This window comes from Hemitrygon akajei, chromosome 5 (assembly GCF_048418815.1).
Source record: "Hemitrygon akajei chromosome 5, sHemAka1.3, whole genome shotgun sequence".
In the NCBI taxonomy this organism is placed as follows: Eukaryota; Metazoa; Chordata; class Chondrichthyes; order Myliobatiformes; family Dasyatidae; genus Hemitrygon; species Hemitrygon akajei.
The window spans coordinates 4241942-4261024 of NC_133128.1; the positions used below are offsets into that span (position 1 = coordinate 4241942).

At 57.3% G+C, this 19083-nt stretch overlaps 1 protein-coding gene across 3 annotated transcripts in view; it reads left to right on the forward strand.

Annotated features, from left to right (window-relative positions):
- Positions 1-19083, forward strand: part of cadm2b (cell adhesion molecule 2b) — a 276056-nt gene that overhangs the window by 191527 nt on the left and 65446 nt on the right. For all 3 annotated transcript variants that reach the window (XM_073044751.1, XM_073044752.1, XM_073044753.1), the window contains exon 5: positions 16851-16941. In XM_073044751.1, coding sequence (XP_072900852.1) covers positions 16851-16941 — 91 coding nt within the window. The remainder of the gene's footprint in view (positions 1-16850; positions 16942-19083) is intronic.

Genomic DNA, 19083 nt, shown 5'->3' on the forward strand with positions numbered 1-19083 from the left:
CACCCGGGGACAAAATCCCCCAGTAACCTATTCACCCCCCCCCCATTCCGATCACCTCCCCCTGCACTCTGTCTCTACACACCCGGGGACAAAATCCCCCAGTAACCTATTCACCCCCCCCCCCATTCCGATCACCTCCCCCTGCACTCTGTCTCTACACACCCGGGGACAAAATCCCCCAGTAACCTATTCACCCCCCCATTCCGATCACCTCCCACTGCACTCTGTCTCTACACACCCGGGGACAAAATCCCCCAGTAACCTATTCACCCCCCCATTCCGATCACCTCCCCCTGCACTCTGTCTCTACACACCCGGGGTCAAAATCCCCCAGTAACCTATTCACCCCCCCCCCCATTCCGATCACCTCCCCCTGCACTCTGTCTCTACACACCCGGGGACAAAATCCCCCAGTAACCTATTCACCCCCCATTCCGATCACCTCCCCCTGCACTCTGTCTCTACACACCCGGGGACAAAATCCCCCAGTAACCTATTCTCCCCCCATTCCGATCACCTCCCCCTGCACTCTGTCTCTACACACATCGGGACAAAATCCCCCAGTAACCTATTCACCCCCCCATTCCGATCACCTCCCCCTGCACTCTGTCTCTACACACCCGGGGACAAAATCCCCCAGTAACCTATTCTCCCCCCATTCCGATCACCTCCCCCTGCACTCTGTCTCTACACACAGAGGGACAAAATCCCCCAGTAACCTATTCTCCCCCCCCATTCCGATCACCTCCCACTGCACTCTGTCTCTACATACCCGGGGACAAAATCCCCCAGTAACCTATTCACCCCCCCATTCCGATCACCTCCCCCTGCACTCTGTATCTACACAACCGGGGACAAAATCCCCCAGTAACCTATTCACCCCCCCCCCATTCCGATCACCTCCCCCTGCACTCTGTCTCTACACACCCGGGGACAAAATCCCCCAGTAACCTATTCAGCCCCCCCCCATTCCGATCACCTCCCCCTGCACTCTGTCTCTACACACCCGGGGACAAAATCCCCCAGTAACCTATTCACCCCCCCCCATTCCGATCACCTCCCACTGCACTCTGTCTCTACACACCCGGGGACAAAATCCCCCAGTAACCTATTCACCCCCCCATTCCGATCACCTCCCCCTGCACTCTGTCTCTACACACCCGGGGACAAAATCCCCCAGTAACCTATTCACCCCCCCCCCATTCCGATCACCTCCCCCTGCACTCTGTCTCTACACACCCGGGGACAAAATCCCCCAGTAACCTATTCACCCCCCCCATTCCGATCACCTCCCCCTGCACTCTGTCTCTACACACCCGGGGACAAAATCCCCCAGTAACCTATTCACCCCCCCATTCCGATCACCTCCCACTGCACTCTGTCTCTACACACCCGGGGACAAAATCCCCCAGTAACCTATTCACCCCCCCCCCATTCCGATCACCTCCCACTGCACTCTGTCTCTACACACCCGGGGACAAAATCCCCCAGTAACCTATTCACCCCCCCATTCCGATCACCTCCCACTGCACTCTGTCTCTACACACCCGGGGACAAAATCCCCCAGTAACCTATTCACCCCCCCCCCATTCCGATCACCTCCCACTGCACTCTGTCTCTACACACCCGGGGACAAAATCCCCCAGTAACCTATTCACCCCCCCCCCATTCCGATCACCTCCCACTGCACTCTGTCTCTACACACCCGGGGACAAAATCCCCCAGTAACCTATTCACCCCCCCCATTCAGTTCACCCCCCCCCCGCACTCTCTACACACCCGGGGACAAAATCCCCCAGTAACCTATTCACCCCCCCCCCATTCCGATCACCTCCCCCTGCACTCTGTCTCTACACACCCGGGGACAAAATCCCCCAGTAACCTATTCACCCCCCCATTCCGATCACCTCCAACTGCACTCTGTCTCTACACACCCGGGGACAAAATCCCCCAGTAACCTATTCTCCCCTCCCCATTCCGATCACCTCCCCCTGCACTCTGTCTCTACACACCCGGGGACAAAATCCCCCAGTAACCTATTCACCCCCCCATTCCGATCACCTCCCCCTGCACTCTGTCTCTACATACCCGGGGACAAAATCCCCCAGTAACCTATTCACCCCCCCATTCCGATCACCCCCCCCCGCACTCTCTACACACCCGGGGACAAAATCCCCCAGTAACCTATTCACCCCCCCATTCCGATCACCTCCCCCTTCACTCTGTCTCTACACACCCGGGGACAAAATCCCCCAGTAACCTATTCACCCCCCATTCCGATCACCTCCCCCTGCACTCTGTCTCTACACATCCGGGGACAAAATCCCCCAGTAACCTATTCTCCCCCCATTCCGATCACCTTCCCCTGCACTCTGTCTCTACACATCCGGGGACAAAATCCCCCAGTAACCTATTCACCCCCCCATTCCGATCACCTCCCCCTGCACTCTGTCTCTACACACCCGGGGACAAAATCCCCCAGTAACCTATTCACCCCCCCCCATTCCGATCACCTCCCCCTGCACTATGTCTCTACACACCCGGGGACAAAATCCCCCAGTAACCTATTCACCCCCCCATTCCGATCACCTCCCCCTGCACTCTGTCTCTACACACCCGGGGACAAAATCCCCCAGTAACCTATTCACCCCCCCATTCCGATCACCTCCCCCTGCACTCTGTCTCTACACATCCGGGGACAAAATCCCCCAGTAACCTATTCACCCCCCCATTCCGATCACCCCCCCCCCGCACTCTCTACATACCCGGGGACAAAATCCCCCAGTAACCTATTCACCCCCCCATTCCGATCACCTCCCCCTGCACTCTGTCTCTACACACCCGGGGACAAAATCCCCCAGTAACCTATTCACCCCCCCCATTCCGATCACCTCCCCCTGCACTCTGTCTCTACACATCCGGGGACAAAATCCCCCAGTAACCTATTCACCCCCCCATTCCGATCACCTCCCCCTGCACTCTGTCTCTACACTCCCGGGGACAAAATCCCCCAGTAACCTATTCACCCCCCCATTCCGATCACCTCCCCCTGCACTCTGTCTCTACACACCCGGGGACAAAATCCCCCAGTAACCTATTCACCCCCCCATTCCGATCACCTCCCACTGCACTCTGTATCTACACATCCGCGGACAAAATCCCCCAGTAACCTATTCACCCCCCCCCGCACTCTCTACACACCCGGGCACAAAATCCCCCAGTAACCTATTCACCCCCCCCATTCCGATCACCTCCCCCTGCACTCTGTCTCTACACACCCGGGGACAAAATCCCCCAGTAACCTATTCACCCCCCCCCATTCCGATCACCTCCCCCTGCACTCTGTCTCTACACACCCGGGGACAAAATCCCCCAGTAACCTATTCACCCCCCCATTCCGATCACCTCCCCCTGCACTCTGTCTCTACACACCCGGGGACAAAATCCCCCAGTAACCTATTCACCCCCCCATTCCGATCACCTCCCCCTGCACTCTGTCTCTACACAACCGGGGACAAAATCCCCCAGTAACCTATTCACCCCCCCATTCCGATCACCCCCCCCTGCACTCTGTCTCTACACACCCGGGGACAAAATCCCCCAGTAACCTATTCACCCCCCCCATTCCGATCACCTCCCACTGCACTCTGTCTCTACACACCCGGGGACAAAATCCCCCAGTAACCTATTCACACCCCCCCCCATTCCGATCACCTCCCCCTGCACTCTGTCTCTACACACCCGGGGACAAAATCCCCCAGTAACCTATTCACCCCCCCCCCATTCCGATCACCTCCCACTGCACTCTGTCTCTACACATCCGGGGACAAAATCCCCCAGTAACCTATTCACCCCCCCCATTCCGATCACCTCCCCCTGCACTCTGTCTCTACACACCCGGGGACAAAATCCCCCAGTAACCTATTCACCCCACCATTCCGATCACCTCCCCCTGCACTCTGTCTCTACACACCCGGGGACAAAATCCCCCAGTAACCTATTCACCCCCCCATTCCGATCACCTCCCCCTGCACTCTGTCTCTACACACCCGGGGACAAAATCCCCCAGTAACCTATTCACCCCCCCATTCCGATCACCTCCCCCTGCACTCTGTCTCTACACACCCGGGGACAAAATCCCCCAGAAACCTATTCACCCCCCCATTCCGATCACCTCCCCCTGCACTCTGTCTCTACACACCCGGGGACAAAATCCCCCAGTAACCTATTCACCCCCCCATTCCGATCACTTCCCCCTGCACTCTGTCTCTACACACCCGGGGACAAAATCCCCCAGTAACCTATTCACCCCCCCCCCATTCCGATCACCTCCCCCTGCACTATGTCTCTACACACCCGGGGACAAAATCCCCCAGTAACCTATTCACCCCCCCATTCCGATCACCTCCCCCTGCACTCTGTCTCTACACATCCGGGGACAAAATCCCCCAGTAACCTATTCACCCCCCCATTCCGATCACCCCCCCCCCGCACTCTCTACATACCCGGGGACAAAATCCCCCAGTAACCTATTCACCCCCCCATTCCGATCACCTCCCCCTGCACTCTGTCTCTACACACCCGGGGACAAAATCCCCCAGTAACCTATTCACCCCCCCCATTCCGATCACCTCCCCCTGCACTCTGTCTCTACACATCCGGGGACAAAATCCCCCAGTAACCTATTCACCCCCCCCATTCCGATCACCTCCCACTGCACTCTGTATCTACACACCCGGGGACAAAATCCCCCAGTAACCTATTCACCCCCCCATTCCGATCACCTCCCCCTGCACTCTGTCTCTACACACCCGGGGACAAAATCCCCCAGTAACCTATTCACCCCCCCATTCCGATCACCTCCCCCTGCACTCTGTCTCTACACATCCGGGGACAAAATCCCCCAGTAACCTATTCTCCCCCCATTCCGATCACCTCCCCCTGCACTCTGTCTCTACACATCCGGGGACAAAATCCCCCAGTAACCTATTCACCCCCCCATTCCGATCACCTCCCCCTGCACTCTGTCTCTACACACCCGGGGACAAAATCCCCCAGTAACCTATTCTCCCCCCATTCCGATCACCTCTCCCTGCACTCTGTCTCTACACATCCGGGGACAAAATCCCCCAGTAACCTATTCACCCCCCCATTCCGATCACCTCCCCCTGCACTCTGTCTCTACACACCCGGGGACAAAATCCCCCAGTAACCTATTCACCCCCCCATTCCGATCACCCCCCCCCCCGCACTCTCTACACACCCGGGGACAAAATCCCCCAGTAACCTATTCACCCCCCCATTCCGATCACCTCCCCCTGCACTCTGTCTCTACACACCCGGGGACAAAATCCCCCAGTAACCTATTCACCCCCCCCATTCCGATCACCTCCCCCTGCACTCTGTCTCTACACACCCGGGGACAAAATCCCCCAGTAACCTATTCACCCCCCCATTCCGATCACCTCCCCCTGCACTCTGTCTCTACACACCCGGGGACAAAATCCCCCAGTAACCTATTCACCCCCCCATTCCGATCACCTCCCCCTGCACTCTGTCTCTACACAACCGGGGACAAAATCCCCCAGTAACCTATTCACCCCCCCATTCCGATCACCCCCCCCCCGCACTCTGTCTCTACACACCCGGGGACAAAATCCCCCAGTAACCTATTCACCCCCCCATTCCGATCACCTCCCCCTGCACTCTGTCTCTACACACCCGGGGACAAAATCCCCCAGTAACCTATTCACCCCCCCCATTCCGATCACCTCCCCCTGCACTCTATATCTACACACCCGGGGACAAAATCCCCCAGTAACCTATTCACCCCCCCATTCCGATCACCTCCAACTGCACTCTGTCTCTACACACCCGGGGACAAAATCCCCCAGTAACCTATTTCCCCCCCCATTCCGATCACCTCCCACTGCACTCTGTATCTACACACCCGGGGACAAAATCCCCCAGTAACCTATTCACCCCCCCATTCCAATCACCTCCCCCTGCACTCTGTCTCTACACACCCGGGGACAAAATCCCCCAGTAACCTATTCACCCCCCCATTCCGATCACCCCCCCCCCCCGCACTCTCTACACACCCGGGGACAAAATCCCCCAGTAACCTATTCACCCCCCCATTCCGATCACCTCCCCCTGCACTCTGTCTCTACACATCCGGGGACAAAATCCCCCAGTAACCTATTCTCCCCCCATTCCGATCACCTCCCCCTGCACTCTGTCTCTACACACCCGGGGACAAAATCCCCCAGTAACCTATTCACCCCCCCCCCCCATTCCGATCACCTCCCCCTGCACTCTGTATCTACACACCCGGGGACAAAATCCCCCAGTAACCTATTCACCCCCCCATTCCGATCACCTCCCCCTGCACTCTGTCTCTACACACCCGGGGACAAAATCCCCCAGTAACCTATTCACCCCCCCATTCCGATCACCTCCCCCTGCACTCTGTCTCTACACACCCGGGGACAAAATCCCCCAGTAACCTATTCACCCCCCCCCATTCCGATCACCTCCCCCTGCACTCTGTCTCTACACACCCGGGGACAAAATCCCCCAGTAACCTATTCACCCCCCCCCCATTCCGATCACCTCCCCCTGCACTCTGTCTCTACACACCCGGGGACAAAATCCCCCAGTAACCTATTCACCCCCCCCATTCCGATCACCTCCCCCTGCACTCTGTCTCTACACACCCGGGGACAAAATCCCCCAGTAACCTATTCACCCCCCCCCCCATTCCGATCACCTCCCCCTGCACTCTGTCTCTACACACCCGGGGACAAAATCCCCCAGTAACCTATTCACCCCCCCCATTCCGATCACCTCCCCCTGCACTCTGTCTCTACACACCCGGGGACAAAATCCCCCAGTAACCTATTCACCACCCCCCATTCCGATCACCCACCCCCGCACTCTCTACACACCCGGGGACAAAATCCCCCAGTAACCTATTCACCCCCCCCCCATTCCGATCACCTCCCCCTGCACTCTGTCTCTACACACCCGGGGACAAAATCCCCCAGTAGCCTATTCACCCCCCCTGCACTCTGTCTCTCACTTGCACACCAGGGACAATTTACAGCAGCCACTAACCCGATGCCCTGCACGCCTTCATTGCGGACTGAGTATTTGTTGGGCTTACATTGTAGTTGCAGGAGGATATTGGGGAGGTGTGGAGTGTGTCTGGAAGACTGCCTCCGAAACTGGGTAGATGTCAGGAACCCTCCCCTCATTGGACAAGCACTTAATGTTCCATCGCCTGTTGGACTGGCTGGGAGGGAGGGGGTTACAGTGGATGGTCCACATTCACACACCATGGATTCATATTCAAGTTCCAGGTTATGGTCGTCGGACTGTACATGTATATAACCAAATGAAACAATGTTCCTCTAGACCACAGTGCACCCACGAAACATCACACACAGCACAAAAAACTAAATATTACCATGAAGATGGTAATAAATTTCCATTGAAAATGCATGTAGTAAAGCACAGCACAGGTAAACAGTAAACAGCTCGCTGTCCCAGTGACGAGACCTCAGTGGAGGAAGGGTACTCATTAGTCTCACAGCCTGAGGGAAGAAGCTGTTCCCCAGTCTGTCAGTCCTAGTCCTGACATTCCTGTACCTCCTTCCTGATGGTACTGGGTCAAAGAGATTGTGGGATGGGTGGTGAATCCTCAACAGTGCCTCAGGCCCTTCATCTACGACACTCCCGGTAAATATCGGGGAGGGAGACCCTGGTAATTGTCTTGGGTCTTACGGCTTCTGTACCACACGGTGATGCAGCCAGACAGAACACTCCCGATGGTACTCCTATTGAAAGTTGTTAGAATGGGGTGAGAGCCTTGCATGCCTCTTTCAGTCATCATTGGTTAGATCCATGATCCACTCTCCTCTCCTGTCAGATTCCACCTATCAACTTCCAGCTTCGTACCTCACCAGCCCTCCACAACCCACCTGGCTTCACCCATCACCTTCTCGCTTGTCCGTCCCCTCCCTCCATTTTCCTATTCTGGCATCTTCCCCCCTCTTTTACAGTCCTGGTGAAGGGTTTCAGCCTGAACCACCGACTATTTATTCAGTTTCATAGATGCGGATTGACCTGCTGAGTTCCTCCACCATTTTGTGTGTGTTGCTCTGTATTTCCAGCATCAGCAGACTGTCTTGTGCCTATGGTACACTAGATGCAGCAAGGATTCATTAGTAATTATATGTAATACTGAGTTTCTGACTATCATATGCTTCAGGTTACTCATATCTACCAGTAAGTTGATTGTGATTATGAGGATTCTGAGTTTGTGGCAATTTCACTCCTCACTCGTTATTGGTATATACACTCAGTGGCCACGTTGGTACGCCTGCTCATTAATGCAACTAACTCATCAGCCAATCGTGTGGCAGCAACTCAATGCATAAAAACATGCAGACATGGTCAAGAGGTTAGTTTGCTGTTCGGACCAAACATCAGAATGGTGCAGGGATGTGATCTCAGTGACTTTGACGTGAAATGATTGTTGATGCTAGATGGAGTGGTTTGAGTCTCTCATAGCGGCTGATCTCCTGGGATCTTCACACACAACACACTGGGTTATTGGTATTTATGTCTGATCACCTCATTATAGAAAGGATGCAAAAGCTTTAGAGAGGGTGCCCAGGAGATTTACCAGGATGGTGCCTGGATTAGAGAGCATGGTATTACATGGATAAAGCAGTTGCTGATTGGCTGGAGGAATAAAGGGAGCCTTTTCTGACTGGCTACCAGTGACCAGACATATTCCACAGGGGTCTGTGTTGGGGCCGATTCTTTTTACGTTATATGTCAATGATTTGCATGATGGAATTGATGGCTTTGTTGCAGAGTTTGCAGACAGTATGAAGATAGGTGGAGTGGCAGGTAGTTTTGAAGAAGTAGAGAGGCTACAGAAGGACTTAGACAAATTAGGAGAATGGGCAAAGAAGTGGCAGATGGAATTCAGTGTCGGGAAGTATATGGCCATGCACTTTGGAAGAAGAATTGAAAGGGCTGGCTATTTTCTAAATGGAGAGTAAATACAAACTACTGAGGCACAGAGAAACTTGGGAGTCCTTGTGCAGGATTCCCTGAAGGTTAATTTGCAGGTTGAGTCTGTGGTGATGATAACATCCATTTCGAGAGGACCAGAATGAAAAAGCAAGGATGTAGTGTTGAGACTTTATAAGGCACTGGTGAGGTCTCACTTGGAGTTTTGGGCCCCTTATCTTAGAAATGATGTGCTGGAACTGGAAAGGGTTCAAAGGAGGTTTATAAAAATAATTCCAGGATTGAGTGGCTTGTCATATGAAGAGCATTGGATGGCTCTGGGAGTTCAGAAGAATGAGGGGTGACCTAATTGAAATCTATCGAATGGTGAATGGCCTCGATAGAGTAGATGTGGGGAGGATGTTTCCTCTGATGGGAGAGTCTGAGACCAGAGGGCACAGCCTCAGAATAGTGGGGTATCTGTTTAGAACGTAGATGGAGAGGAGTTTCTTGATCCAGAGAGTGGTGAATCTGTGGAACTCTGTGGAGGCCAAGTCTTTACATATATTTAAGGCAAAGGTTGATAAGATTCTTGATTGGTCAGGGCATGAAGGGATACGGGGAGAAGGCAGGAGATGGGGGCTGAGAGGGAAATTGGATCAGCCATGATGAAATGGCAGAGCAGACGATGGGCCAAATGGCCTCATTCTGCTCCTATGTCTGATGGTCTTTTTGTCTTCTGAGGAAATATTGAGTGAGCTAGGACTTTTCTCTTTGGAGCACAGGAGGATGAGAGGTGACATGATAGAGGTGTACAAGGTGATAAGAGGTATAGATCGAGTGGACAGCCAGAGGCTTTTTCCCAGGGTGGAAATGACTAATACAAAGGGACATAATGTTAAGCTGATCAGTGGAAAGTATAGGGAGATGTCAGAGGTAAGTTTTTCACACAGAGAGTGGAGAGTGTGTGTAATACCCTGCCAGGGGCGATGGTAGAGGCAATTACATTAGGGACAAATAAGAGACTCTGAAATAGGCACATGGATGATAGGAAAATGGAGGGTTATGTAGGAGGGAAGGGTTAGATTGATCGTCGAGTAGGTTAAAGGCTCAGCACAACACTATGTAGATAAGCACCAGTATTGTGTTGTGCTGTCTATGGCCTATATAGTCTGAGGTCATCAGGCCACCTGCTTGAGAATGAAGGTGAGGTTTTGTCCCTAGTGATGCACCATCAATAACTCTCAGAGACGGGAGGCAAAAGACAGGCTCTTATTAGTTGCAAACGTGACCACGACATCTTGGAGACTGAGGGAGGAGCAGTACCTCCAATCGCCTTTATACAGGGGTCTGTGGGAGGAGCCACAGGAGCAGTCAGCAGGGGTCTGTGGGAGGAGTCAGCAGGGGGTCTGTGGGAGGAGCCACAGGAGCAGTCAGCAGGGGGTCTGTGGGAGGAGCCACAGGAGCAGTCAGCGGGGGGTCTGTGGGAGGAGCCACAGGAACAGTCAGCGGGGGGTCAGTGGGAGGAGCCACAGGAGCAGTCAGCAGGGGGTCTGTGGGAGGGGCCACAGGAGCAGTCAGCAGGGGGTCTGTGGGAGGAGCCACAGGAGCAGTCAGCAGGGGGTCTGTGGGAGGGGCCACAGGAGCAGTCAGCAGGGGGTCTGTGGGAGGAGTCAGCAGGGGTCTGTGGGAGGAGCCACAGGAGCAGTCAGCAGGGGTCTGTGGGAGGAGCCACAGGAGCAGTCAGCAGGGGGTCTGTGGGAGGAGCCACAGGAGCTGTCAGCAGGGGTCTGTGGGAGGAGCCACAGGAGCAGTCAGCAGGGGTCAGTGGGAGGAGCCACAGGAGCAGTCAGCAGGGGGTCTGTGGGAGGGGCCACAGGAGCAGTCAGCAGGGGGTCTGTGGGAGGAGTCAGCAGGGGTCTGTGGGAGGAGCCACAGGAGCAGTCAGCAGGGGTCTGTGGGAGGAGCCACAGGAGCAGTCAGCAGGGGGTCTGTGGGAGGAGCCACAGGAGCAGTCAGCAGGGGTCTGTGGGAGGAGCCACAGGAGCAGTCAGCAGGGGTCAGTGGGAGGAGCCACAGGAGCAGTCAGCAGGGGGTCTGTGGGAGGGGCCACAGGAGCAGTCAGCAGGGGGTCTGTGGGAGGAGCCACAGGAGCAGTCAGCAGGGGGTCTGTGGGAGGAGCCACAGGAGCTGTCAGCAGGGGGTCTGTGGGAGGAGCCACAGGAGCAGTCAGCAGGGGGTCTGTGGGAGGAGCCACAGGAGCTGTCAGCAGGGGTCTGTGGGAGGAGCCACAGGAGCTGTCAGCAGGGGGTCTGTGGGAGGAGCCACAGGAGCTGTCAGCAGGGGTCTGTGGGAGGAGCCACAGGAGCAGTCAGCAGGGGGTCTGTGGGAGGAGCCACAGGAACAGTCAGCGGGGGGTCTGTGGGAGGGGCCACAGGAGAAGTCAGCAGGGGGTCTGTGGGAGGAGCCACAGGAGCAGTCAGCAGGGGTCTGTGGGAGGAGCCACAGGATCAGTCAGCAGGGGGTCTGTGGGAGGAGCCACAGGAGCTGTCAGCAGGGGTCTGTGGGAGGAGCCACAGGAGAAGTCAGCAGGGGTCAGTGGGAGGAGCCACAGGAGCAGTCAGCAGGGTCTGTGGGAGGAGCCACCGGAGCTGTCAGCAGGGGTCTGTGGGAGGAGCCACAGGAGAAGTCAGCAGGGGTCAGTGGGAGGAGCCACAGGAGCAGTCAGCAGGGTCTGTGGGAGGAGCCACAGGAGCTGTCAGCAGGGTCTGTGGGAGGAGCCACAGGAGCTGTCAGCAGGGGTCTGTGGGAGGAGCCACAGGAGCTGTCAGCAGGGTCTGTGGGAGGAGCCACAGGAGCTGTCAGCAGGGGGTCTGTGGGAGGAGCCACAGGAGCTGTCAGCAGGGGGTCTGTGGGAGGAGCCACAGGAGCAGTCAGCAGGGGGTCTGTGGGAGGAGCCACAGGAGCTGTCAGCAGGGGTCTGTGGGAGGAGCCACAGGAGCAGTCAGCAGGGGGTCTGTGGGAGCCACAGGAGGAGTCAGCAGGGGTCTGTAGGAGGAGCCACAGGAGGAGTCAGCAGGGGTCTGTGGGAGGAGCCACAGGAGCAGTCAGCGGGGGGTCTGTGGGAGGAGTCAGCAGGGGTCTGTGGGAGGAGCCACAGGAGCAGTCAGCAGGGGTCTGTGGGAGGAGCCACAGGAGCAGTCAGCAGGGGTCTGTGGGAGGAGCCACAGGAGCAGTCAGCGGGGGTCTGTGGGAGGAGCCACAGGAGCAGTCAGCAGGGGTCTGTGGGAGGAGCCACAGGAGCAGTCAGCAGGGGGTCTGTGGGAGGAGCCACAGGAGCAGTCAGCAGGGGGTCTGTGGGAGGAGCCACAGGAGCAGTCAGCGGGGGGTCTGTGGGAGGAGCCACAGGAGCAGTCAGCAGGGGTCTGTGGGAGGAGCCACAGGAGCAGTCAGCGGGGGTCTGTGGGAGGAGCCACAGGAGCAGTCAGCAGGGGTCTGTGGGAGGAGCCACAGGAGCAGTCAGCGGGGGTCTGTGGGAGGAGCCACAGGAGCAGTCAGCAGGGGTCTGTGGGAGGAGCCACAGGAGCAGTCAGCAGGGGGTCTGTGGGAGGAGCCACAGGAGCAGTCAGCAGGGGGTCTGTGGGAGGAGCCACAGGAGCAGTCAGCGGGGGGTCTGTGGGAGGAGCCACAGGAGCAGTCAGCAGGGGTCTGTGGGAGGAGCCACAGGAGCAGTCAGCAGGGGTCTGTGGGAGGAGCCACAGGAGCAGTCAGCAGGGGGTCTGTGGGAGGAGCCACAGGAGCAGTCAGCAGGGGGTCTGTGGGAGGAGCCACAGGAGCAGTCAGCGGGGGGTCTGTGGGAGGAGCCACAGGAGGAGTCAGCAGGGGTCTGTGGGAGGAGCCACAGGAGGAGTCAGCAGGGGTCTGTAGGAGGAGCCACAGGAGCAGTCAGCAGGGGTCTGTGGGAGGAGCCACAGGAGCAGTCAGCAGGGGTCTGTGGGAGGGGCCACAGGAGCAGTCAGCAGGGGTCTGTGGGAGGAGCCACAGGAGCTGTCAGCAGGGGTCTGTGGGAGGAGCCACAGGAGCAGTCAGCAGGGGGTCTGTGGGAGGAGTCACAGGAGCAGTCAGTAGGGGGTCTGTGGGAGGAGCCACAGGAGCAGTCAGCAGGGGGTCTGTGGGAGGAGCCACAGGAGCAGTCAGCAGGGGTCTGTGGGAGGGGCCACAGGAGCTGTCAGCAGGGGTCTGTGGGAGGAGTCACAGGATCAGTCAGCGGGGGGTCTGTGGGAGGAGTCAGCAGGGGTCTGTGGGAGGAGCCACAGGAGCAGTCAGCAGGGGTCTGTGGGAGGAGCCACAGGAGCAGTCAGCGGGGGGTCTGTGGGAGGAGCCACAGGAGCAGTCAGCGGGGGGTCTGTGGGAGGAGCCACAGGAGCAGTGGGTCTGTGGGAGGAGCCACAGGATCAGTCAGCAGGGGGTCTGTGGGAGGAGCCACAGGAGCAGTCAGCAGGGGTCTGTGGGAGGAGCCACAGGAGCTGTCAGCGGGGGGGGGTCTGTGGGAGGAGCCACAGGAGCAGTCAGCGGGGGTTTGTGGGAGGAGCCACAGGAGCAGTCAGCAGGGGGTCTGTGGGAGGAGCCACAGGAGCTGTCAGCAGGGGTCTGTGGGAGGAGCCACAGGAGCTGTCAGCAGGGGTCTGTGGGAGGAGCCACAGGAGCAGTCAGCAGGGGTCTGTGGGAGGGGCCACAGGAGCAGTCAGCAGGGGTCTGTGGGAGGAGCCACAGGAGCAGTCAGCAGGCGTCTGTGGGAGGAGCCACAGGAGCTGTCAGCAGGGGGTCTGTGGGAGGAGCCACAGGAGCTGTCAGCAGGGGTCTGTGGGAGGAGCCACAGGAGCAGTCAGCGGGGGGTCTGTGGGAGGAGCCACAGGAGCTGTCAGCAGGGGTCTGTGGGAGGAGCCACAGGAGCAGTCAGTAGGGGGTCTGTGGGAGGAGCCACAGGAGCAGTCAGTAGGGGGTCTGTGGGAGGAGCCACAGGAGCTGTCAGCAGGGGTCTGTGGGAGGAGCCACAGGAGCTGTCAGCAGGGGTCTGTGGGAGGAGCCACAGGAGCAGTCAGTAGGGGGTCTGTGGGAGGAGCCACAGGAGCTGTCAGCAGGGGTCTGTGGGAGGAGCCACAGGAGCAGTCAGCGGGGGGTCTGTGGGAGGAGCCACAGGAGCTGTCAGCAGGGGTCTGTGGGAGGAGCCACAGGAGCTGTCAGCAGGGGTCTGTGGGAGGAGCCACAGGAGCAGTCAGCAGGCGTCTGTGGGAGGAGCCACAGGAGCAGTCAGCAGGGGGTCTGTGGGAGGAGCCACAGGAGCAGTCAGCGGGGGGTGTGTGGGAGGAGCCACAGGAGCAGTCAGCGGGGGGTCTGTGGGAGGGGCCACAGGAGCTGTCAGCAGGGGTCTGTGGGAGGAGCCACAGGAGCAGTCAGCGGGGGGTCTGTGGGAGGAGCCACAGGAGCTGTCAGCAGGGGTCTGTGGGAGGAGCCACAGGAGCAGTCAGTAGGGGGTCTGTGGGAGGAGCCACAGGAGCAGTCAGTAGGGGGTCTGTGGGAGGAGCCACAGGAGCAGTCAGTAGGGGGTCTGTGGGAGGAGCCACAGGAGCTGTCAGCAGGGGTCTGTGGGAGGAGCCACAGGAGCTGTCAGCAGGGGTCTGTGGGAGGAGCCACAGGAGCAGTCAGTAGGGGGTCTGTGGGAGGAGCCACAGGAGCTGTCAGCAGGGGTCTGTGGGAGGAGCCACAGGAGCAGTCAGCGGGGGGTCTGTGGGAGGAGCCACAGGAGCTGTCAGCAGGGGTCTGTGGGAGGAGCCACAGGAGCTGTCAGCAGGGGTCTGTGGGAGGAGCCACAGGAGCAGTCAGCAGGCGTCTGTGGGAGGAGCCACAGGAGCAGTCAGCAGGGGGTCTGTGGGAGGAGCCACAGGAGCAGTCAGCGGGGGGTGTGTGGGAGGAGCCACAGGAGCAGTCAGCGGGGGGTCTGTGGGAGGGGCCACAGGAGCAGTCAGCAGGGGTCTGTGGGAGGAGCCACAGGAGCAGTCAGCAGGGGGTCTGTGGGAGGAGCCACAGGAGCAGTCAGCAGGGGTTTGTGGGAGGAGCCACAGGAGCAGTCAGCGGGGGGTCAGTGGGAGGAGCCACAGGAGCAGTGGGTCTGTGGGAGGAGCCACAGGAGCTGTCAGCAGGGGGTCTGTGGGAGGAGCCACAGTAGCAGTCAGCGGGGGTCTGTGGGAGGAGCCACAGGAGCAGTCAGCAGGGGTCTGTGGGAGGAGCCACAGGAGCAGTCAGCGGGGGTCTGTGGGAGGAGTCACAGGAGCTGTCAGCAGGGGGTCTGTGGGAGGAGCCACAGTAGCAGTCAGCGGGGGTCTGTGGGAGGAGCCACAGGAGCAGTCAGCAGGGGGTCTGTGGGAGGAGCCACAGGAGCAGTCAGCGGGGGGTCTGTGGGAGGGGCCACAGGAGAAGTCAGCAGGGGGTCTGTGGGAGGAGCCACAGGAGCAGTCAGCAGGGGTCTGTGGGAGGAGCCACAGGATCAGTCAGCAGGGGGTCTGTGGGAGGAGCCACAGGAGCTGTCAGCAGGGGTCTGTGGGAGGAGCCACAGGATCAGTCAGCAGGGTCTGTGGGAGCCACAGGAGCTGTCAGCAGGGGTCTGTGGGAGGAGCCACAGGAGCAGTCAGCAGGGTCTGTGGGAGGAGCCACAGGAGCTGTCAGCAGGGGGTCTGTGGGAGGAGCCACAGGAGCAGTCAGCAGGGGTCTGTGGGAGGAGCCACAGGAGCAGTCAGCAGGGGGTCTGTGGGAGGAGCCACAGGAGCAGTGGGTCTGTGGGAGGAGCCACAGGAGCTGTCAGCAGGGGGTCTGTGGGAGGAGCCACAGGAGCTGTCAGCAGGGGTCTGTGGGAGGAGCCACAGGAGCAGTCAGCAGGGGGTCTGTGGGAGCCACAGGAGGAGTCAGCAGGGGGTCTGTGGGAGGAGCCACAGGAGCAGTCAGCAGGGGGTCTGTGGGAGCCACAGGAGGAGTCAGCAGGGGGTCTGTGGGAGGAGCCACAGGAGCAGTCAGCAGGGGTCTGTGGGAGGAGTCACAGGAGCAGTCAGCGGGGGTTCTGTGGGAGGAGTCACAGGAGCAGTCAGCGGGGGGTCTGTGGGAGGAGCCACAGGAGCAGTCAGCGGGGGGTCTGTGGGAGGGGCCACAGGAGCAGTCAGCGGGGGGTCTGTGGGAGGAGCCACAGGAGCAGTCAGCAGAGGGGCATGTCCAGACAGGTATACACATAGTTTACCACACCCAGGGTTGAGGTAGAGCCCTCCAACTATCCCCAAAAAAGTGACTCCAAATGGTTCACATGCGCTGAGAGGGTATGGGTACCTCAGAACAAGCCACCTCGTGTAGGGATGTTACCCAGGCAGGACAGTACTCTCTCTATCATCCACACAGGCTGCTGTGGTGGAGCTTAGACATTTCAGAATTATAGAAATGTTGAAGAACAGAATGAGTCCATTTGGCCCTTCAGCTCTGTGCTAGCTCTCGGCCAGAACATCAGTCCAGTTGCACACAAGAGCTCCTTCCTGTGGCCTTGCAAAAACTTTTCCTGGTCGCGACTGAAATCCACAATGGAAGCTTCCCCACTTGTGGTTTTGAAACTCCAAACCATACATGCCCCTCACACTCTTAACTCTCCGCCCTGCACCAGCTGCTCGAGCCTCCTACCTGTTCTGAAAACACTAGCTTTTTGCCTCCTGCATCACTGCAAACTCTCAACATGAGTCACACCAGCCTCTGTGCCTCTTGTTATCCCTGTGTCTTTGAATGTGTTACAGATGTACCTTCAGTGAAGATTGATTTCTCCAGGAACTTTGCCCGGGAGGGAGACGAGCTGAGATTGGAGTGTCAAGCAATTGGAAATCCAGAGTAAGTCAACTTCTGTTCAAGCTTGTGGCCTCCAACAATCTATGTGGAGTGTTCACTCTGTATCTAACTGTCCCTGTCCTGGGAGTGTGTGATGGGACAGTGTAGAGGGAGCTTCACTCTGTATCTAACTGTCCCTGCCCCGGGAGTGTGTGATGGGACAGTGTAGAGGGAGTTTCACTCTGTATCTAACTGTCCCTGTCCTGGGAGTGTGTGATGGGACAGTGTAGAGGGAGCTTCACTCCGTATCTAACTGTCCCTGTCCTGGGAGTGTGTGATGGGACAGTGTAGAGGGAGCTTCACTCCGTATCTGACTGTCCCTGCCTGGGAGTGTGTGATGGGACAGTGTAGAGGGAGCTTCACTCCGTATCTAACTGTCCCTGCCCTGGGAGTATGTGATGGGACAATGTAGAGGGAGCTTCACTCTGTATCTAACTGTCCCTGCCCGGGAGTGTGTGATGGGACAATGTAGAGGGAGCTTCACTCTATATCTAACTGTCCCTGCCTGGGAGTGTGTGATGGGACAGGGTAGAGGGAGCTTCACTCTGTATCTAACTGTCTCTGCCCTGGGAGTGTGTGATGGGACAGTGTAGAGGGAGCTTCACTCTGTATCTGACTGTCCCTGCCCTGGGAGTGTGTGGTGGGACAGTGTAGAGGGAGCTTCACTCTGTATCTGACTGTCCCTGCCCTGGGAGTGTGTGGTGGGACAGTGTAGAGGGAGCTTCACTCTGTATCTGACTGTCCCTGCCCTGGGAGTGTGTGATGGGACAGTGTAGAGGGAGCTTCACTCTGTATCTGACTGTCCCTGCCCTGGGAGTGTGTGATGGGACAGTGTAGAAGGAGCTTCACTCTGTATCTGACTGTCCCTGCCCTGGGAGTGTGTGATGGGACAGTGTAGAGGGAGCTTCCCTCTGTATCTAACTGTCCCTGCCCTGGAAGTGTGTGATGGGACAGTGTAGAGGGAGCTTCACTCTGTATCTGACTGTCCCTGCCCTGGGAGTGTGTGATGGGACAGTGTAGAGGGAGCTTCACTCTGTATCTGAGTGTCCCTGCCCTGGGAGTGTGTGATGGGACAGTGTAGAGGGAGCTTCACTCTGTATCTAACTGCCCCTGCCCTGGGAGTGTGTGATGGGACAGTGTAGATAGATAGATAGATAGATAGATAGATACTTTATTCATCCCCATGGGGAAATTCAACTTTTTTCCAATGTCCCATATACTTGTTGTAGCAAAACTAATTACATACAATACTTAACTCAGTAAAAATATGATATGCATCTAAATCACTATCTCAAAAAGCATTAATAATAGCTTTTAAAAAGTTCTTAAGTCCTGGCGGTAGAATTGTAAAGCCTAATGGCATTGGGGAGTATTGACCTCTTCATCCTGTCTGAGGAGCATTGCATCGATAGTAACCTGTCGCTGAAACTGCTTCTCTGTCTCTGGATGGTGCTATGTAGAGGATGTTCAGAGTTATCCATAATTGACCGTAGCCTACTCAGCGCCCTTCGCTCAGCTACCGATGCTAAACTCTCCAGTACTTTGCCCACGACAGAGCCCGCCTTCCTTACCAGCTTATTAAGACGTGAGGCGTCCCTCTTCTTAATGCTTCCTCCCCAACACGCCACCACAAAGAAGAGGGCGCTCTCCACAACTGACCTATAGAACATCTTCAGCATCTCACTACAGACATTGAATGACGCCAACCTTCTTAGGAAGTACAGTCGACTCTGTGCCTTCCTGCACAAGTCATCTGTGTTGGCAGTCCAGTCTAGCTTCTCGTCTAACTGTACTCCCAGATACTTGTAGGTCTTAACCTGCTCCACACATTCTCCATTAATGATCACTGTAGAGGGAGATTCACTCTGTATCTAACTGTCCCTGCCCTGGGAGTGTGTGATGGGACAGGGTAGAGGGAGCTTCACTCTGTATCTGACTGACCCTGCCCTGGGAGTGTGTGATGGGACAGTGTAGAGGGAGCTTCACTCTGTATCTAACTGTCCCTCCCTGGGAGTGTATGATGGGACAGTGTAGAGGGAGCTTCACTCTGTATCTGACTGTCCCTGCCCTGGGAGTGTGTGATGGGACAGTGTAGAGGGAGCTTCACCCTGTATCTGACTGTCCCTGCCCTGGGAGTGTGTGATG